Source organism: Dermacentor variabilis, chromosome 9 (assembly GCF_050947875.1).
Source record: "Dermacentor variabilis isolate Ectoservices chromosome 9, ASM5094787v1, whole genome shotgun sequence".
Taxonomy (NCBI): Eukaryota; Metazoa; Arthropoda; class Arachnida; order Ixodida; family Ixodidae; genus Dermacentor; species Dermacentor variabilis.
Window position 1 is genome coordinate 67,088,056 of NC_134576.1, and position 22,734 is coordinate 67,110,789.

Below are 22,734 nucleotides of genomic sequence, written 5' to 3' on the forward strand. Positions count from 1 at the left end.
ACAACGTAGATTATCGCCCCTTCAGCTGACCCAACTGAACCTCGGTACACATGCGAATGTTTTCTCTCCAGGCCTACCGACTGGCTCACGGTCGCATCTGGCCTATGGTGACGACGCTTTGCATCTTCACCGCCGTCATCTCCGCGTTCCTGGACAACGTCACCACGATCTTGCTCATGACACCTGTCACCATCAAGTAAGAAGTGAAGCAGCTGTGCGGCAACACTTTTACAAAGCATTGTCAAAACCTCTGCTGATGACAAGCTAAATGTGCGACGAATACATCTGTTCAGTTAATCGGCTTCACCTAAACACTTAAAGTGGGTGATCAGAAATCTGTAAGGGCTTCATTTGGAGATTTCTTTTAGTATCGAGTTGAGTAAAAGCGCTTACTTTTTATCAAAAGTTGTATTGCGGCTTCGTATCCGAAAATCAGCGTAGTAACGACTACCGCTGCACACATCTTGTCATTTTATTTCGCCCTGCATAGAGTACAAGGACCTGGCTCTCGAAGTGTAAAGCGCTGAAAGGGGACAAACTGGCTTCTGAAGATCTTAACAGCATAATGTTTTGTTAACTTGAGCTTTCGGTACTTCCTACCCAAAGCTTTATAGAGGCAAGTAATAACGAATTCACTGTTATTGGGGCCGTCTTGACTTTCTACTAACTCGCTCATGCCCGCTGCCATAGTCGAGCAGTTCTGGCTTCGTGTTACTGAGCTCGAGCTCTCGGGATTAAACCCTGCAGTGGTGGCCACATTACAATAGTGAGCGCAACGTAAAAATGCTCATGCATCGTTCATTGCGCGCACGTTAAATTATTCCAGGTGGCCAAAATTGATTCGGAACGGCCTACTAGGGTGTGCCTCAGGATCAGGCCGTGGTTTCAACTCGTTAATTCCACGATGTATTATTGCTCATTCACGTTCAAACTTATTGCAGACGTATCCACGTGTTGTGAAAGACTTGTGGCACAGTGCACTAAGTTATTTTTTAGAAGATATCGCATCATGAACAAAGTATTTCTTGCAATATGTGGTGCCACTATGTGGCCCTCGCAGGTTAAACACCACCAAATAATTTTGACCGTTAGTTCTCGCTGCAATACTGATTGCTAGCGTTCAGGTTACTTTTTATTGTACATCAGATAGCACTCATGCACCCGCGTTATAAGGGAAGTCTGGACATTTCTTCAAGTTGCCACTACACCCGAATATCTTGCCGTTTATCCCAGTTTGACGGGTGAACTTGCGTTTACCGCACTTACTCATGCAGGCTGTGTGAAGTCATGGACCTGGATCCAAAGCACGTGCTCATCATCCTCGTGGTGTTCTCCAATATCGGTGGTGCGGCCACGCCAGTGGGTGACCCTCCCAACGTGATCATCATATCGAACGCCAGTGTTCGCTCCCTGGTTAGTCGGCGCTTTCGACCAATTTTGTCGCTAAATGGAGATTTTTTTCTCTACTTTTAGCCGGAATAGTAAGGTGCGTAAGCACAGCGCACTATATGCGGTGTCTACAGCATATGGGTCATAATGTATTTACCGCTCCACTATCACTTCTCGCGCATGCAGCCCTCAAGAACAAGTTCTTCGAGATCTGTTTCTTAACTAATGTTTGCTGTAGCGTGGATTTGGACGCCACCTATATACGAAAAATACTCATGCGGAGACAACAGTAATCACTCGTCTCGTCTTCGTGGGTTGTCGAGATAGAGAAATAGTTGTTGGAGAAATTGCACTGAAACCTTAATTTCATTCATTACTGCCTCTGTTGACCGTATTGGGCTATAATGCTAGCCTTTACTGGGTTTTCTAAGACCCCCAACGCTTGCGTGCTCAACGTCCGAACTCACCTGTAGGCCCACGTTGTAGAGCCGAAGAAAAGGGACCGTATTTGGTTTGTGCACAATGTGCTTCGATGTAGTTCCAGTTCGCTTCCAGCAAGCGGAATAAAACTTTTGGGACTCAACTTGAGTTTACCTCTATGGTAATGGTGAAGCTCATTCATGATTCGAGAGAACGGGTGTGCGCATGAATATCGTCAACATGCTTGTGCACGTTGACGACTAGTCCATGAGCTCGAGCTTTAACTGAGCAGATGCAGCACCACTGATAGGAACGTCATGCCAAATGCTATAAGCCTTTTTAGCATGACGTATGCCCTTGAATCGAATCGTCGTGCCAGTTTCGGGTGCGTGTTAAAACTGCCCAGGTGGTAGAAATTATTCTGATGACCCCCACTGCCGCATGCCTTATATTAGTATCGCGTTTTTGGCACGTAAAACAAATGACTTTAATTTTTTTTCAAACGTTATCACACCAGTTTCATTTTGGTCGTCTTTTAATTACTCGGAATAATGACAACCGGATATGCCAGTGTTGATCAACGCTCCTGGTTAAAACAGATTTTGACCTTATAGCCTTACCTATTCGTATCGCAACAAGAATCTTACGTGGAGCCCGAAGGTAGGTTGTACTTAGTTTCTCAATCTGCCATGGGTATATTACGAGTACTCGATGTATCCGCCTATGAGTTTGTCATAAATACATCAGAACGCTGTCGTGGCGACCAATAGACGTCCATGAACAGACAAGCTGACTCACAATTCGGAACATTGCACAGGGTGTGTCCTTCACCACGTTCACGGCGCACATGGTTCCTGGCGTCCTGCTCTGCGCGCTGGGGGCATACATCTATTTGCGCGTCTTCTACCGAGACGTCAACAAGCTCCGTTCAGCTCACTGCTCCGACTACCTAGGTATGCCTGCCCTTGGAACAAGAAAAAAAAATGTCTCAGGTCTTCATGTCTGCCGCCGCATTAGTTCATGGCAACTGAAAGGAATCGTCCGGCAGCATTAAACCTCGAAACCATTTGCAGTTTGGTGAGAAGACGAAGGCACTGAACGACCCAATAGCGAGGTGTGGCATCGCGCTCTAGAACATCGTACGTCGTTCTAACCATACGCAGAGGCCACTCGTCGGGACGCAGCAGGCGAGACGACTGCTGATGCGCGACACGTGACGTGGCAGTCACGTGGCACGTGTCTTGTGCCTAGTAACTCCAATATTTGTCACGAAAGTGTAGCGATGATCATTGCGTCAGTGACCTTGAAGGCGTCGCGCACGAGTTTTGTACCTTAAAGCTCAGACTCTCAAGAAAAGGAAACCTGACTCAACTCTTATATATTACTTTGCGCTTTTGATATGTTGCGAGGAGTTTCACTTTACATTGCAGCAAAGTGATTACCTAAATAATTATAATGCTATCTAGGTTTCGCCTCAGATGCAATCTTTTCTGCTCAACCGCACTTTCCGGGGTCAGAAATAAGTGAGCAGGTCCTTCTAATTTTCTTAGGTATGGATATATTTGTGCATTAGAGTTAAAATAGGTAGTTCGGAGCTCGATATGCTATTCCTTGCTCTTTAAGAAGTGTTGTGTACGTGAGTGTGCTTTTTCCAGGCCTCTATGCTAAAATTACCGAAATGTGAGTGTCGTGCACTTCTTCGGTAGCGCTTGCTGGCATGATATTTCAATCCCATATGTGGCAGTGGGCATGTGGCCATGTGCTCTTGCTCACAGGCCGTTTGCAACCCAAATTACTAGGGATAGTTATATACAATGAATATGTATGCTTTCGCGCCGAGATTTACTGCCTTGCCATTTTTTGTAAAAATGGCACTGTCTGGAAGTTCAGCAAGATAAGGTGATCAGAAAGGGCTAAACTTTTAGGCACGACCATACGAAGAAACTCGCAAAGAAGCCACAGAAAGCACATAAGATCTTTGTTGAATGTATAAACAATTGGGCAAAGCGAAATGAAAGTGGACGGAAAGAAGTCACCGCAGTTTGACACTTGTGAGTGAACGCATATCCTCCAGATTAAGCTTGTGGTGCTTGCGATCAGATATATTAATGCCACAAGAACTTTTACCCCTCATTCCCACGGTATATAGCTGGAGGTAGTGATAACTCTTGTCCGTTTTGAAACGGGGCGATAAGTCACCTAACTTGCTTGAGTTACTGAGGTATGCTACACATGCTTCTCATTCTAGCATTTAAGTATACATCTCTCTAATCTTTTTTTTTTCTTTTCCTCAAAACTTCTCTATCTACCTTGTACCACTGCCTAGGCCTGTAACGAACCCTGTCTTATCAATATCTTCCCTACATTCTTTCCACTACTACTCTAAACGTTTCTTGCTATCTTGACCGCTGACCTGTTGATGCTTCCGTCCACTTTAAATCCAAGCGCTTCTGGAAGGCGTACGTGTCCTATGGGCCTCAGTGGGTGAATCCCTTCGCATTTCATTAGGATGTGCTGAGTGCGCTTCGGATTGCATCGCCGGAGCTCCCTCTAGTAATGTATGTGTAACATTCAATGAGTTCAGCATAACCTCCGAGATCTGGCGGCGTGCGCCATCACCCTCGCAGAGATGGCGCACGAGATCCAGGTGTGGCAGAAGGCAGTCTTCTCGTTGGCCGAGTACTCGCGCGACGAGACTCACGTGCGTCACGTGCTTCGCAAGAAGGTTCGCAAGCTGGTGCGTCAACAGAGCAAGCGCAGCCACTACGTCCGGTCCGCTACCCTGCCGCCGCCGCCGCCGCCCAGCGCTGGCCCCGACCCCGTCGGCGGAAAGACCGCCTCCTGCGTGTGAGTGGACCAGTGTGCTACGAACAGGGGACGTATTATGGCAAATCAGTCCTCCCAAAGCCCGAAGAGGGTGGAGGAAGGTACACGAGAGGGAAAAAAAATTGGGTTGATGACAATGTTTGCGTTTCAGCGGAGGTATGAGAGTTTAGAAGTAGGGTACCCAGACTGCATGCACTTCGAGCTTTGGATACGCTATTCACTGATCCACGATCTCCACTGTCGACCTTTCACCCTATTTCGTGCTCGCTATCTGTTCTACGCCCAGTGGTCTGCTTGCCGAACGCTTGGGTACCCTAACCTAAAACTCTATCAGAGATCGCAGAAGGCACACGGGCGTTCCTGACCATGCATGACGCTGCTAAGAACGCTGTCGCCGGTAGATGCCGACGCGTGCGGTGCTAGCAATGCGAAATCTCGCCAAAGTGGCTGTACCCTTGTAGATGATCACCAGAAAATGTCACTGAAGGTGGCTGTGGTGTTTTTACACATACGTTAAATAAGCAGTTGAGGAGTACATCAATAATCAATCAGTTAAACATAAGCATTATTAAACAAATAAAAAATGTTTTCAAATTTCTCGGGCCAATAACCTATCCGGGTAGTGCCTTGTCAAATACAAAAAAATTATAATAGGGTCAACTACACACCCGTTTGCCCAACGAAGTAAAAGTGGTTTAATTGAACAAACATTATTTGACTAAGGAAAAGGGGAGTCACTAGGCAATAGAAGGGCTTACAATCTCAGTGTTTCTGGTCAATTTTATTTTTAGAGGGAGATTCAACATTATCGCCCTAAGGAACCTAAATAATCGTTCGCTGTATACATTGCTGCAATCGGGAAGAGTTAAGGTGCAGTTAGCGGCTGGCCTGTCGACCACTCTGGATAAGTGTTTCCTACTTTACATACCAGGACGTGTCTTTTGCCTTCGACATCGCTAACAACGCTTTGACACGTTCAGAATTGGCGAAACGTCAGGTCGTTCTGCTGCCCTTTTCCACACTGCTGGCTGTCATTCAGGCGTCCGCAGACTGCGCTAGACAGTTACTGCGGTAAGCAGCAAATGGCACAGCTTACTTTTTACATGCTTATTTATTTCATTTGTTTCGTGTACCCTCACGGCCATTGGCATAGCATGCTCTTGATTTTTTACACGTTTATTCAATCCACAAAAAGGGAGATGTTAAAGAATTGAAAATAATAGGCCCATTAGCTTACTCCCAGTATCACAGGGTCTATTAGGACAGTAATGCCCATGAATATATGATGCCACTATCTATGTAAGCGCGGTAAAACCGGTAAGGAAATGTCGCGAGGGTTCCACCCTGCCAACGCAGCCGGGCGCCAGTTTAGTCCGGGCAGTGTGTAAATGCGCATGGTCTGCACGAAGCTTGTGCCGAAAGTGTTGACGGAAGATCATAAAGAACTTGGAGTCTTGGGCTGTCAAGAATTGTTGGATTTGATTCAAAATGAGCCAGACCTAACTCTGGCGTAACCGGAAACAAATCCTAGATGTTCTAGCAAGACCCAGAATCGACAAGGAAAAGCAGCGAGTGGCACTCAAAATCATCCCCCCACCCCAGGAAGGCGCGTATGAGCAAGTCTCGCATCAAAACGATGCTCATTGTCTTCGTTGACGCCCGAGGAATCGTCCATTTTGAGTCTTCTGTGCCTTGCCTTTACTAATTCAAGCACGAATCAACTAGCCCAAGCAAGAGTTTTACTTGAGCATATTTCTTCTACATTGGACCCTTTCTTTCAACAAAGCATTCGCACCGATCCTGCCATTTTGTGCGTCAACCTGATCGCCGTCTCAGCTTGCCAGTCTCGAGGGCGCCGGTCCGGTCGTTTGTGTTCTCCTTGAGTCCTGGTCTTGTGCGCCTTGCCTTTACTAATTCAAGCATGAACCAACTTGCTCAAGGAAGAGTTTTACTTGAGCAAATTGAACTGCGAAAGCATAGAAGTTCGGATCAACGACGAATATCTCGCCAACCTTCGGTTCGCCGATGACATTGTTGTATTCAGCGATGCGGCAGACGAGTTCAAATGATTGAGGACCTTAACAGAGACTGCAAAAGTGGGGTTGAAGATTATTATGTAGAAGGCAAATATCTGTGGAGTACGGTTACCTAGGGCAATTAATCACAGGACACCCTGATCATGATAAGGAAATTCATAGAAAAAAGGGTTCGATCGCATACGGCAGCGATTGTCAGCTCCTGAGTGGAAGCTTACCATTATGATTGAAAAAGGTGCACAATCAGTGCATTTACCCGGTGCTGACATATGGAGCAGAGACTTGGAGACTCTCAAAGAAGCTTGAGAACAAGTTAAGTACCGAGCAAGGAGCGATGGAACGAATGCTGCTAGGCATAACGTTAAGAGACGGAAAGTGAGCGGTTTGGATGAAAGAGCAAACGGGTTCTAATTCTAATTGACATTAAGCGAAAAAAAATGGAGCTGGGTGGGTCATGTAATGCGCAGGTTAGAAAGCCGTTGGACAATTCGGGTTAAAGAATAGGTACTAAGAGAAGGGACGCGCAGTCGAGGACGGCAGAAGACTAGGTGGGGCGATGAGACTGGGAAATCCGCGGGCGCTAGCTGAAATCGGTTAGCGCAGGACAGGGGTAATTGGAGATCGTAGGCAGAAGCCTTCGCACTGCAGTGCACATAAAATAGGCTGATGATGATGATTTCAATAAACCACCCTTTAGTACTGCGAGGGCGTTTCTGGTGTGGGATTGGAACACCTAGTGTCGTTCTGCAGACTGTTGTAGCAACGTGACGGAGCTGTTAGTGTTCCGACGCATCGACTCACAAGGGAGACAATAAGCGGGGGTGAGCTCCGGCAGGGGCAAGTCGAGATCCGCATGTACAAAGGCGACGAGAAGGGCCATTCGAATGACTAGGTTTATTAACTTGGCATTTACTTCAGATTTACACTGTACCCATATTTACATACAAAACGATGTCATACCCGTCGTCGACGGCCTACCTGAACGGCCTGGTCTCCTGTGGTGAAGTGGCGCCGTGTGCTGCTGTCTCCTTGCTCTCTTCAAGAATACTCAGACCAGTCATTAAATGAGTGTCTGCAGCATTTAAGGGTCCCGCGGACCGGCGGTAGGTGCAAGCTTCTCCACCAATGGGTCACCTCGATGAAGCAGGCAGAACAATTGGATCCAATCAGGTCCAGTGTTTAATAGGCCAAAATTGGTCATGAAAACACTCCGCATACAAAATCAATTTGCCCATAACTAATCATTTTTTTTCACGCCCAGTACAGCCGGGTCTGGGAAGAGTGCGCGACACATTTACGTAGTGACTGTCAGGTGCGACGTCGTCGGCCGGCCGGGAGCAGATGCCCGAGGCGCCGTCGCTGTCATTTCTGCACAAAGGCTTCCCCCGCATCGAGGAACCCTCAAGATTCGCGGAAAGAAAAGGGGCCCGCGGTAAACTGCTTTTTGCGACAGTATACTTTTCGACGGTTAGCAAAAATGTAAGTTTCACATTCTTGCCGATTATTTCTGGCAGCATATAACTGTGCGCGTCACTGTTGGAAAATTTCACTTGAAGATTTCGCTCCCTCGGAAATACTCGTTTTTCCCATGACTCCCATCCTACCTTCGCCGCCATAAACATTCCGTTATACACAATAGCGGGTTCGAACTGCTTACGCGGCTATAGCTGAAACCTGATTTTTAATGCTGAACGCTTGAGGTGCACCGAACTATCTGGTACGAGATGGTGGTAGTTGCTAAAGTTTATTTCATGCAGATTGTCTCTTGCCGCTATCGTCGTTCTTTACTTCACCGTAGTAGTCGTGAAAAATGAAGACATTTAATTTTAATCGACGGCATAGGATGAGGGCGTTCGCCATGGACCTAACCAGGCACCCACTATATACCCATAATGGCGTCAAAATAGCGCTTACAGGGTTACGCTGCTAAAATCGAGGTCGCGGGATCCATCCCTGCGCTGACGGCCAAATTTCGATTGAAGGAAACTCAAACGCCCGTAAATTTCCATTCCTAAAGCAATGAACGGTGCTAGTTGGTGGAGGTACATGATTGTATTGTGCTTAGTGTTAGATTGATAGAACTAATGGACGAACATAATGACCGAAACATGGAAGTACGTCGTGCCACGTAGGTCCCCGTTTTGTTCCTTATGTTCGCTCAATAGTTCCGTCAATGTAACACTAAGCGCAGTACAATAATGAGCGTATATTTTGATTTAAGACCACTCTGAAAAACCTTACGTGGTGAAAATTTTTCCTGTAGTACTCCCCCCCCCCCCCCCCCCAATACTTCGCCTCATGATCAGGTCATGGTTTCGGCACTAAAAAGGCGGCATTTTTTCTTGACTGCGTACGGAATCATTGTCACGTGGAAAGATGACACAATTGGCACCAATGTGGTGCGTAATGCAGGCTGGCCGAAGTTGAGTTCCGGGAGAATCTCCGGGTATTGAGCGAGAAGTACCGGATTCGTGAACCGGCACTCCTGGTGAAGTCGACCATTGTTCTTGCCTCTGTCATCGTTCTCTTCTTCCTCCAGAGCATACCAGCGATTCACCTGACACTCGGTGAGTGTGGTGTGTTAGTGCACTCCTGATATGCTCGTCAAAAAGTGCTTATGCCTCGCTGATTACGTCTATGGAATACGAGCACTCTGCGCTTTGTGAGCCATCTCCTCTACAAAGGATAAAGTTAGGTACACAATAGAGGTGCTAACCACAATAAACGTGGTTTCTATGTTTTTAATGCGCGTACCGAAAAACACAAGAAAACGATAAAGGGTGCGTTTACATGGCCGCATAAAAAAGCGGCAAACTGCAAGTACATTACCAAGCTTCTGGTTGTGTTCTTTCTTACTTTCCTGCCTTCTTTTTCTCCCTTTTTTTCACGTAAAAGTTCCACTGCCTTCATCCGCCTTATGCAACTTTAACAAAGGAACTTCTATTCCAGTACATGTAGAGTGAAAATTAATTATCCGGCATTTAGAAAACCAAATGACGTGAAGTTTTCTGCGCTTGAAATAAAAAGCGCAGTACTACCGTGTATCTTGGATCACAAATTTGATTTGTATCACGAGTTAAGAAAAAAATCCAACTATACATAACAAACATTCACAGAAACGGAGCCACTTATGTCCAGAACTTTCCATTAAATGAATACGTGGCAATTCCTAAATCTACGTCGGACGGCACATATAATGCGCACAAAATTGGTATATGATACAGAGCCCTAAAATACTCATTTATTACAAATTTCGCAGAACTCGCGTGTCCGACGCCGTTTCAGGCAATCTGCTACCTAATCCATGTTTATAGACGCTTTAAATGATATAACATAGAGTACAGTATTTTTCGTGTGTCTACGTCGAGAAAGCTGAACGACTTCTTTGTTTCTTACTAGCGACATGGAATAATTCATGTAAAAATAAAAGGGCTTGCCTATGGGGTACTTGCAATAGGCGAAAGAATTTCCTTCGTAAAATGCAACAAATATTAAACCAATCTTCTCCGCCGTTGTCTAACGAGAGCATGTTTTTCACGTGTTTATCTCTGTATTGAACTATCCACGCAATTTCTGTGCCCGCAGGCTGGATCGCAATCTTGGGAGCCGTGATGCTCATGGTGCTAGCTGACACGCGTGAATTGGACGCCGTCATCGCTCGCGTGGAGTGGACCACGCTGATATTTTTTGGCGCCCTCTTTGTCGTCATGGAGGTCAGTGAACCGTAAATTCCTAGCCTACGACATACTACCGTGTACTCCTCGCCTCAGTCAGTCTGTCCCCCCCCCCCTCCCGCTATTCCCTGTTAGCTGTTCTTGACGCAACGTTCTTTCGGGCCGCAAAAGCAGCTTTTCAGGCTGCTTAGCCGCCATTATACTTACCTCCCCTCCTCCCAGGGCTACACTGGCTAATGAAGACGGCTGCTTTGGCTGTCACGTGGTCGCCATAGATGGTGATGACGGCGGTGGTACCCGCGAAGTTAACGTGGCAGGCATTGCTGGCAACTTCCACTGCTCGAGCATCTTCCACGTCAAATCTGTCACCATTAGTCGATCAGCTCCCCGCAAAAATGTCGGCTGCACTACTTCCACTTGCACTTTCTGAAACGCAGCAGGCGATGCAGAACACTTGATCTAGTCCTTCAAGCTCTTCCGTTCTGAAAGAAAGACGCCACTAGACAACATGAAAGGAGAATCTTTTCTCACGAGCGTCGGAAACATATTGGTCTTAAGCCTTAAAGAGGAAAAGAACCGTGACTTCCGACGTAAGACCTACCGCTCCTCCTGCCCACTTCTTCGTCTTTCGTCCCGTCTGAAGTCGCGGTTCAGTTCCTCGTTAAACATGTCGGACAAACTGGCCCAAAGCTCCCCCCTCTTAACCTTAAGGCGTTTAACATTTTTCAGAACTGCGAATTCTTGTGAGTGAAATAGTTTTCATTGGCCGATCCCAAAGATAGTGCTCTAACAAGGCGATAAAATCCGCCCAGTGATAGCATACTACCGGTACTGGTATTATCACTATCTATGGTAACATTGGTATTACCACCACCACTGGTAGGGCAGGTAGCACGGGTGAGTCCGTCCGGGTACCACGCGATGGCAAGGGGAGTGTTCTCACATTCTTCACCCGGGACAACTAGCTTTTCGAGACTGTCGTTCAGACGCTGCGCGTCTGGTCAAATACGCAGATACTATAGTTTGAGATCTTGCGCAGCAGCGTCTGCGACTAGACGCAGTTTTCTTACTGCGTGTTTTTACCCCTCTTATGCCACTCTCTTTTCAACAGCTTTAGAACATATTCACAAACAGAATTCTTTTGCGTAAAATTTGCTGCAACATTCGAAAAATCATTGAATGAACCGGAATTCTCGAACCATGCAAAAAAAAGAAAATTCGAGTCAGCTGGTATTCGTCACGCTCCCCGAGTGCGCGAGCAGTAATATATATATATATATATATATATATATATATATATATATATATATATATATATATATACATTTCATGGAGTGCCCCTATTTTTTTCGCTCTACAACTCGAGTAGGCAAGTTTTGCGCTGGTGCTCCCGCCTAATTCTACAGACTCATTGTGCCATTCACTTTTTTCTTGATTTATAATTCCATGGAATGCCTTTTTCGTTCCAGGCTCTAGTCGAGTTGAAGCTTCTGCTCTACGTAGGTCACCTGACGCAGAACTGGATACGCAGCGTGCACCATGACTCGCGGCTCATCGTCTCCATTATGATCATAACCTGGGTCTCCGCCCTGGCCTCCTCCTTTGTGGACAACATTCCCTTCACTACAGTCATGGTCTGGCGTCCTTGCAGCATTTGCCTGAACGATAATTATTTCTATCGTATGAAGACAAATATTTTGGCGTAGCGTACCTAAGCCACCTCTCTCTCCAATGCAAAAACCCTAACTTGTAGGCCCTTTGCCTTGCTTTGTGCTCGTGTTAGTTTTTTTTTTTTTTTTTTGAACACCGCATCGCTTTTGTTCCGTAACTCTTGGATGCCCTAATCTAAGGCTCTCTAAAGATTACAGAAAGCACAGGTGATAATAATTAGGATATTATTGAACTTTAGAAATTTCACAAAACTTCTATAAAGGGCGTCAAATGTAATGTTTTCATAGGTAGGCTATAATTATTATTCGGCGCGTATGGGATCACAGCTGAAAGACCTGAATGCTAGTACAGTTGATCCTTGGTACAACGGCGCTATTATAAAAAGCGCCGGCAGCGGGGAGCGAATGCTTCTTCCGCCTCTCCCTGCAATGGGGCACCAAAACTCGACATTACGCAACCTCCAATACAAAACTTCGCGGCAAGACGGCTTACATGATGCCTCGCCATCTCGGCACGCCCACTCTTTGCGCACGCGGCAGATTATCTCTAAATCAGGGTGCGTGGCTGCGTATGCGCTCAGCCGCGCTTACAGCCAACAGCAGAAAAGGCCGGAAAGCTCGCCAAAAATCTAGACGTGTCCAAACTTACGCCCCCTTAGGCTTGAGCGCAAAAACTTACGCTTGAGCGAGCTGTCTCCTCAACACCTCTCCCCCTTTGCTTGCGCGGGAAGGCTATGCTTTTTGTCTCACGATCGCACACTTACATTCGCACCGAAAGCACTCAGCGCGCGAGGCGCGATAGTACCTCATCGCAGTTGGACTTAATACGGAACACGACACGGCTCCACTTCGGTGGTCTTGCTGCGCGAGGCATAGGATTTCAGAGGTGCGTTTTCAAGCAGCCACTTCTAATTCAATTTGACCATCTGAGTCCGCCGAAATTTCAATTTATTGTCTTCACATTGTTTGCGGCGGCAGTGAAATTTCGTTATATAGAAATTGCACACAAACGCACTTCGTTATATTGAGGTTGTAAACGCATGGTCTTCAATAAACAAGAGGTTAAGAAAAGTAAAAATACTTCGTTATATCTAGAATTTCGTTATGTTGGTTTTTTATACCGAGATTTACCTTTATTCAAATTATAGCCCAGTAACGTCCAACATTTGTCGTGTATAAAGAAGAAAAGCCGTAGATATGATCCCGGTGAATGACGCGTGCAACTGCAGATATTCATACATTGTTTACACCGACTCGCCCCCACCTCACTCACCGCAATGCCATGTTGATTCTAACGATTCCAGTATGTAGTTGTCGCGTTTTACAAGTCGCGTACAAATTTAAATTTAGCCGCATTATGGGTCTCATGTGTAGCAGACACACACGCTGCCCAAGGCTGCATGCGTTACGCTTTTATTCTACAAGTACTCGTGTTACATCCATTTGTGCAACGTCTGCACGGACGTGCTTATACAAGCAAAAACTTTTTTTTTACAATCCGTCACACTGAAAGAGCTGCTAGTTCGTCGTGTGACACTGGTTCGGTAATTTAGCCGCGAAAAAAAAATCTACGCACACGTATCTTTCGGCCAGCAACATCGAGTAAAAAGAACAATAACAATGCCTCGATCAATTGCGCTCGGTTGGACGCTTCCTGCGCAGCGTTGGCATGGCCCACGAAGTGTTGGCGTCTCCGCAACGCAGTGGAATCCGTTTTGACCATGTGCCACTAGAATGCCTGGCTGGCGGAGGCGGCACGAGCGGCGAGCGAGACATATGGTGCAACTCTTGTTCCCAATGCGGAGCCTATACAGTAACTCCAGAGTTCGGGACGCAGATCAGCTTGGCGGAGAAGGCGGAAGAGCGGAAAGCAACCTGCCGCGCGAGTGCGTCACTCGAGCCTTAGACGCATGTATTTTGAAGAATCCGTAAGCACTTCGAGCTAACAGGCCCAATGTCTATCATTAGCGTCAAGAGAGCGACAAAAAAATTCCAATCGAGGGGCGCATTAGTGTCATACGTTCAAAAAAAAAAAAAGGTTCAACGAAGCCTTAATGCTAAACGAGACAATGCTGACGTAATTACACTTCAAATACAATACGAATATGATAAATATGAGTAAATATTGAGCATAGAGAAGCTACAGAGGTATCGTATACAAGAGATATAGTGATATAAATGTATTGAACATTTATTCATCGAATTATCTGAACAACTAGGTACGCAGACTTCTTTAGCCTCGACACTTGGTCGACCCATCTCTTCTTTCTTAATTTTTTTGACATAATGCCCTAAGGTATTCAAAAAGAAAGTTAAAGTTGACGTAGGAAATGCATACTCAGCATACGAGAACTGCGAAGGCCTCGGTACCAAAAGTGTGGCGAACACGCCCTACTATGACCACCTCGATCCCTGCCACTGCAAGTTCGCCCTTTCATTAAGTTTTGAGTTTATCGAAAGTAACGTCCGTGCTGTTGCAGTTCACGTTTACAGCAGGTGATGCTCCATACGCACTGAGCAAGGGCCAGTGTCCTTACATGGAACACTTATACGCTCTGACGCAGACTGTTAGTGTACGCTGCTTGCATCTGTCAGTGCCCGAGCTCAGCAGTACGCCTAAGGGACAAGGAACAGCGCCGGTACTACGTTCAACCTATTTAAAATGGGGCAATCTTGTCTTTTCCAGATTAAAATTGTGACCGCTCTTGCTGAAAGCGACTTGGGCCTCAAGCTGGGGCCACTAATCTACGCACTTGCTTTTGGAGCCTGCCTCGGAGGTGAGAACGCTTCGTATTCCTGCCTCTCTTTATTTCCCCCTCCTCCTCGCTCCTTCATATTCGTGCCATTTGATATTTTGCTTGCATTGACAAAACTGTTGAAAAGCTATACCTTAGGCCGCTGCACTGCTACAAAAGGCACACGGCAGTCATTCTGCGCTTACAAAGGACTCGATCGTCCGAGAATTTTTTTTCTGGGTGTGCTTGAGAAGCACAATACAATAAGCAGATTCAATGCCATGAAATAATGCTTTCAGGTATGACGCTTATCGCCGCCTACTGAAGCTGTATACATGCGCAAGCATCAATACGAAAAAGAAATTGTCATCCACTCGACTGTAGCCCGAAGCTGCAAAGGAAATGTCTAGATTTTGCAGAAGGAGGCTTCGCAGTCGAAAAATATGGTCCGGTCGGGGACTTGCTCAGTAACCTTTTTCCACCTTCCGAGCTTCAGTAAAGCTGATTTTTGTGAGCTTCCGCAAAGCTGATTCGCTCTCGCACTGCCATCCGCTAGACTCCTAGTTCTCTGAGATGGGAGAGCGACCGTCCCAAAAAGGCGTTGGTTCCAGATTCGCGTCCCTCACCAAAAAAACGTTTCTTCATAGGCGAAGGCGTTCTGAGAAATCCGTACGATTTTTTTTGTAGAAGTCGAGTGTATGACAATTTTGCACCTTCATTAATCTTCCTCCAACCTTGCGGGCTTACGCAGAACTGGTTTGTTGAAAGTTCTTTTGTAATTCTTTTCAGTCGGTTGCACGCAAAGTTTACACAATTATATATTTATTGCTCAATTGTGTGTTCGTTTGTATCCTGCACTCCTGTGTTATTTGTATCGCGTTCGCTCTCCTACTTTGATAAAAATAAGGCTCATAGTATTTTTTAAATGAATAAAGAAGTAAATACGCACGTAACCATTTGCCGTTATTTACAGGCAATGGAACCCTTATTGGAGCATCAGCGAACGTTGTCTGCGCTGGAGTTGCGGAGCAACATGGCTACAAGTTCAGCTTCTTCGAGTTTTTCAGGTAAATGACGCTGATTCGGTGTTAGACTACTACGTGTCCCTCTTCCTGTTCATGCTGCTAAAGTGAGGCTAATAAGAAAAGCAAAAGCACGGAGGTTAACAAATGTTAGGTACCTTGCACGAGGGAATATAGGACTTAAAAGCGATGAAAGAAAGAGAATGCCAAATGGAAATTCACGCACATGATTTTGTAGTGTCACAGGTCACTGTCCCATTCTACCTGGCAGGCCGGTATACAGCAGAAAGCGAGCTACTGATGTAGCTGCCTTTAGCGCACAGGTTTCTTCTTTTTTTTTTTGACACCACGGCCCAAGTATTTTTCCTTTGACAGTGCCGGCTGTACAGTGTGTGTAACACAGTGCACATCATCTGCGTTCCTGTAGTATAGCTGCATACTCTCTCGTGAAAAGTTCGTGCAAAATTGTTCGGCTCGCGACACTTCGAAACCTAAGGCACCACAAAGTTCTACCCTTGTGTTCTTCTCTTTTTAGGATTGGATTCCCGCTAATGGTGCTTACAACGGCTTTGTCAACCACGTGGCTCCTTGTCTGCCACGTCGCCATGCACTGGGATATATAAGTGCCCCATTGACCAATGGTGTCTAGGAAAAAGAATGCGTGCACGTTTTCTCGCTAAGCGAGCTATTCGATTTTATGTGGCGTTGTACTTTTATCTGTGGAATTCGTTCCGGTGTAAACTTTTAGCTGAAGTGTAGTTCCAGTATCGAATGGACGTTTACTTTTTAGCTGTTGCGTTGTTTTTTTTTTCTTAGGCTTTTTGTCAACAAACGGTCATTTTTGTTATTTCTTGCAGGTTTGTACCGCTTTTTGCGTAGCATGTTCAAGCTGGTATTTCAAAACAGTTACACTTATTATACACAAAATTATTTAACGGCGGATGTTCGTAAAATTTTTCTTGTAAGGCTGTCAGAATGTTGTAAGCAAGCAACGCCCAGTGCCTCCCGAGTGACTGCTTCAACGAGTCTTGTGTATGGGTTGTTGGTCGCTGTACCTTCCCGCTAGAAATGTTTTGCAGATGTTGTAAAATAAATTTTTATTGTGAATATGTGAATTCGGCTCTTCGTGTTCTTCTGGCACATAAAAAATGCTTCTTTGCCTGCCTGTCGTAGTAGCCAAGTGTTAATGGAGTGCTGCTACTAAGCTGCAGGCCTTTCGTTCGATATCGCCCAGGTCGTTCACATTTCGATGTGTCACACTTGTGTGTCTAAATTTAGATGCGCGTCAAAGGACCAGACGTGGTCAATATTCAGGAGTCCCTCGGTATGCGGCATGCCTCATAATCAGATCGCAGTTTCGACGCGTTATTTTTATTCTTGTCAACCTCTTCTTTTGGGCAGTTACCATGTGGAGAAGAAAAAAATGGCTTGTGGTTCTAGGGAGTAGGAGGTATTAAAAGTAGTGAATCATTATCAGAAACAATCGCAATTGCGCATAACTACGCAGCCATGATTCACACGGTTGTGGAAACACTTAGAACACACGCCAGGCACTGTGCTCACGCCCGTTTCTACTATCTCGCCTCACTGCCAGAAGACTGGTCACGCGCCTCCTTTTGTCAGAAAATGTACTGCCTTATTGTGTACTCATTGCATCAGATTACAAAGCTGTAACGAGTTTCTTTGTTTTCCCCTTTGGTGCTTGGCTCAGCCACAAGTTCAACTGACAATACCAGGAATTCGAACGAGGGCGCAACTCTCATCACTAGATATCAAGCAACTTTCGCTGCTCATGTTCTACAAAAAATGAAACAATCGTACACGACTACACACTGATGGTTCAACTACCGTGGACGATTCTGCAGAATCGGTGATTTCTCCTGCGAAAGTCTCCTTGCAGTTCACTACATCACACCGAACAACGACAGCCACGGAGCTTGCTGAACTTCGTAGCGCACCTCGCATAACTAGAAAGGAACCACTTCAAAAATGAGTCTTCCATGACTCCAAGGCGGTTCTACATTGCTTGTTTTCCGCCTTACACCGGAGGACCCTACGAACAAATAGTTCTTGAAATACAAGAGCTTTCATTGCCTCTTCAAGCAAAGAGATTTCAGTGGCTGCCTCGACATTCTGGCGTGATTCGCAACGACCATGCCGATGGAGCTGCTCGGTCTGCTTATGATGGTGGCATGCAGGATCCAATTCCGCCGTCTAGAATAGATACAGCAGCGAAACTTTGACTCCATATAATCGTTCTTGAACACATCTACTATCCAGCGCACATGTCTGCACAGACTTGACCCCTGTCTGGAACGTCGTCCTCCAGCTGGACTTCGAGACTTCCTCACCGTTCCGAGAGAATGGTCCTTTACCCATAGTAGCTTGGGGTAGCTTTTACAAAATCCTTTGCTTCCGCATCAAAAGGTAAGATAGTGCTGCATGTGCCCAGTACACGAACGCGGAAGCCATCGAACACGTTCTTTTCCGTTGTCCCCGACATGGCGCGCACAGGCAGTCACTCGCGACCACGCTGGCGCGTCTTGGCGACCGATGGCTTTCAGAGCAGACAGTCCTGCTGCGCTGACCTCTGCTGACGTCACCCTTCAAGGCAGTCAATTTTTTTCCGTCCGTGTGGCCTACAACAGACTCGTTCTGAGGGATGCTCTCAAGCTCTTCTATTTACTTGCCTTTGCTGTTTCTTGACGCTATTTTATTATTCTACTTACCCGGTGCTGGCTAACAAAAAAAACCTCTTCAGATTGACCTTCCTGCCTTTCCCAACCCCTTATATGTATATATATCTCTCAGGCTTCACAATTATTGTTTTGTGGTTCTCAGTCAAAAAATGTGAATAAATATGATTTACGTCTCGACGCAAACTCACTTACAATGTATTGAGTAACTCGGCACATCAGCCACGTAGATGCCTGAGAAATATGGAAATAAAGTGAAAACGTATGCTACGTGGCCGGGTGTGCTTAGCCGGCTGTGGAACTATTAATCAAGGGCGAAGTTAGTGCCACAGTTGCAAACGCATTGTTTTAATACTCGCAGCGAAACCAGCGTGAAGTGGCAGTATACCCGACTGTCCTTGACTTGCCACTAGGCAAAAATCCGCATTGGGTAAGTGCATACCACGTATACACTTTCATTGGTAAGGTGGTGGTGGCCCACGGCAGTACCCGTCTATTTTGACGTGGCGACAGCCAGCGAACCTTGCACGTCGTGCCACCGCATCTCTTTCCACCACGTGAAGATCGTCTTGAAACTTTGCTCCATGTGGCTTACTCCTAACGAAAAAAATATTCGTAGGAAAGACGCTGATACACATTCGGTTCGAGTCAACCGGAAGTAGGCGAAACTTCTTTCACCGCACGAAGGAGATGGGACATCGCGGTGACCGCATAATGTGCAAGCTGAGGGGAAACGCCGCGGTTTGAGAGGAGGGTAATATTAAACCACTCGTAACTTTATTATAGCGCGCCTACAAGAAATTCTTCTTCCCCTGCGTGTCTGGCGTACGACAAAAATATTCCAGTGCTGTTCCAATCCTGACGTCGACGGGGAAACGTACAGCTTTGAGGAGACTGCATTAAAGTACCAACGCTGCTGCCTAATTTGCTGTCTAACGGGCAGACTATTTCGACGAGGGCTGTTACGGGAAGAAGCTCAATGTAGTAAACTCTCCTGAGCTTGATTAACGTGTCTTGCAGTTGTGTCCGTAAACGTTTCTAGTGAGAGAAACAGTAATGCCCGTGTCATAAGGGCAAGCTTAAATGCACTTTGAGCGAGCGCACTTTGCCGCTAGTGTCATTCGCGGGCTGTCACACGGGAACGCTTAGTGACACTCACTGCAGAGCGCACTCCTCGGCAAGTGCGTTGAGCGAGGAGTGTGTTACACACTTCGATGCGCTGAAGAGTGTAGCCTAGTTGGCAATGAGTGAAAAATAAGTAAGGTTGAAAGCAGAGCAGGGAGTATATTTAACATTTTTTTAATTGCTAACGTTACAAGGTAATAAAATTTACCAGCCTAATAAAAACAGCAAAAGCTACTCTCGCTGTCGGTCTATCTACAAATATATGCTTTGGCTTCCGACTTCCTATCATCATCGCCACCAATTTGAAAGAAAGCTGTTCTTTCACGTGTAGCAGCGCTTCCCCAAAATGACTTTTAGCACGGTGAAGCCCACTTGCTCGAAGTGCAATATACTTTGCCCGCGTGACAGGCATGTAAGCGTCAGTTCTATTCAGTCATTTACGAAGAACATTAGCCTGCAAGCCACACACGACTAGTTTCGTTATTGAGTAGCGAATTTCTGGCTACATTTCTGCAGCCAGGACTGAGTGACACACATGAGGCATCATGCGTTGGGTTAAACAAGTTGCACAGGACGAAGAAAAAAGGGTGGCAAGCGCGTCACTTTAATTATAAATCACGGTCAGAGGAAACATACCATTCGAAGGTTCGTGGCTCCATTGATATCGTACAGGCAATGTAAAGCAAATGCAATGTATACATTCGTTTCACCTCCATCGAGAACTGTGTGTAAAAGTTCCAAACAGTTAAGTGGCTTTGGATGAAGTCCACTTCCAGTTTTCTGCCCTGTGTTGCCCCTCCATGTAGGGCTGGAAAAATTAACGCAAAATATAGTTCATTTTATTTTCGTTCAGTACGCCTATTCCGGATTATTTTGCACATATAAAGGAAAAATAGACATTTGCTTGCGGTATACATACATATCGCCTTTGAAAATGTTAGGTCTAAACTAAAGCGCACGCTGATGACGCCGGCTAAATAGACTGTCTACCGCTTGAAACATCTATTTAGAATGTGGTAAGCATGAGAAAATTGTTGGTCATATAGGCGGAAATGAGTATACTTGTATCCAGCAATGAACTATATGTGTTTCGAAAAAGTTCACTAATGCTCCTCGTGTCGCGAAAAATGTGATGTGAGCTTCGCTCGGCGAAAAAAAATGATTCCGAACCGCAACCACGCAGGCCTTCCGCATGACGCAGATGCGTTACTGAACGAATTGAATTCCTCAAGGCAAAGTGTGTAAGAAAAGTCGTAAAGTATGACCTAAACGCCACCTACAAACGCGATAGCGTCGGAGTTTAATTTCAATATACCAGAAAACATAATTCTATTACGCAGAAACTCAAACACAAGCCCCCTTTCGGAGTGGCTCGGCCCACTCGGTTCCTTGCAACACCACCGCTCTCACTTCTGCGCATCCGCAAGAAAGCTGCGCTTGCCGGGAAGCGTAACAAGTTGTCAGGAATCATTGAAATCTATCGCGTTCCACTCCTAAAGGCGAAGCTCAGGGGTCTTCCAATTTTTAAAATTTCGGCTTTGAAAGAAGTGCAAGAATGACTTCTTGAAATAGTGCAACTTATCCGTATACCGCGACTTAATCTAAAAGCCACGCAGGGAAAGTATTTGTTTGCTTGTATACATTATTGCGGGAAATTGTGTTTTATGCGCTTCTTCAAGATTTTGTGTGTGTGTGTGTGTGTGAGAGAGAGAGAGAGAGAGGAATTTCTTTCTGGTTGCCAGCTAGCTCATGTCGAAAAGCGGCGCCGCCTGTCGCAAAGAGAGTCACGCTGAACGGCCTCCGATATTGCCATTGCATCCAGGCATCAGGGTTGTTGGTACCCGTGCAGACTTTTAACAAGGGGCCGCGTAGATAAACGAATTCTGTTTAAGAAGCCAAAACTACCGGACCCTTCTTTTCAATAAAGTCTTATCTACTTCTTCTTTAAAAAAAATTCTACTCGCTTTCTATAGAAACTCCGCACGTTTAAACATTTCGAATGGTAAGCTTTCTGGTGCACTACAAAATAGAAGGATATCGAAAAACGATAGACAGTCCCTTTAAGGAACAACTTAGTACAATAAAGGTGAGCGAAGTCGCAGCTTTTAAAATGAGCTTTTTCAAGAGAATCAATATCTCTTTGTAAGTTACCCTTCGCTTACAAATTGTTCCCCAGATTACGAACAATGTCTAAGCGCGTTCATGTTCTGATGCACAGACTTGTGTAGAGAAGAAGCGTGCCTTCTGGTCAAGTTAGACAGCTTTGCTTGCTCTGATAAATCAGCAATTAGTATTTTATTTCAAGCATGATGCCACACCACAGGCTTTTATTTTAGTAAAGAAAATTTTCATTGCTTAGGCTTCGTGCTAGGCTGATGATTTCGCGGAGTTGTAGATGAGCAAAATTTTTTATATTTCATACAATGTCTTAGAAAAATGTTCACAGTGCCTCTAACGTCAAAGGTCATATTTTACTAAGAAATTACTCTCTCGCATCAAATTTTGGCATTTATTAAGCCTACTGTAGTGCGGTATAATGAACTAGAATAAAGTATATCTGATATGTGTGTAGATAATTGCCCTTGAAAGGGAGAAAACACAGTTTACATTTTCGCAAGGCTGATCCGAGATGATAAGCGACAGTAGTAATGGAAAGAGTAGCGGTTTGCCCATATATCATGTTTGCACCCTGTATATGTTAGTCATATCTGCCTAGAATTCTCCGCAACGTTATCTCGATTGAGTTCAGTTTTAGTCAGGTTGACCCGCCACGGTAGTTTAGCGGCTATGGCATTGCTTTGCATAGCGCGAGGTTGCGGGTTCGATCCTTTCCGACGTTGGCCGCGTTCCTATGGCGCCGTAATGAATGAAACGCTCGTGTGCCTTTCAAATCCTTCCGCATGTGGCCAGTAAACTATTTCTGCAGCCGCTTTTATCGTCCTGAACTGTTCCATTGGGCTGTAAGTGCGACAAAAGTATTTTAATTTACGAGCTCATAGGCCATGCATGCTATGAAAAGCCAGGCGACACTTCACAACGTTATGGAGCAGAACAAATGTGAACTCATCGGGTTTCGGTGTTGCCACCTTGTGAAAATTTAGAGCTCATCTGTATCGCAATATTGCGCGTCCGAAAACATAG

General features: G+C 45.6%; 1 protein-coding gene across 1 annotated transcript in view; it reads left to right on the forward strand.

The window, feature by feature from the left end:
• Positions 1 to 16,887, forward strand: part of LOC142592774 (P protein-like) — a 37,764-nt gene extending 20,877 nt beyond the window's left edge. Inside the window, exons 8-17 of the mRNA XM_075704440.1 lie at positions 72 to 196; positions 1,275 to 1,413; positions 2,627 to 2,762; positions 4,437 to 4,656; positions 9,084 to 9,238; positions 10,257 to 10,384; positions 11,815 to 11,979; positions 14,702 to 14,792; positions 15,724 to 15,817; positions 16,308 to 16,887. Coding sequence (XP_075560555.1) covers positions 72 to 196; positions 1,275 to 1,413; positions 2,627 to 2,762; positions 4,437 to 4,656; positions 9,084 to 9,238; positions 10,257 to 10,384; positions 11,815 to 11,979; positions 14,702 to 14,792; positions 15,724 to 15,817; positions 16,308 to 16,395 — 1,341 coding nt within the window. The 3' untranslated portion in view covers positions 16,396 to 16,887. The remainder of the gene's footprint in view (positions 1 to 71; positions 197 to 1,274; positions 1,414 to 2,626; positions 2,763 to 4,436; positions 4,657 to 9,083; positions 9,239 to 10,256; positions 10,385 to 11,814; positions 11,980 to 14,701; positions 14,793 to 15,723; positions 15,818 to 16,307) is intronic.
• Positions 16,888 to 22,734: the final 5,847 nt, after the last annotated feature.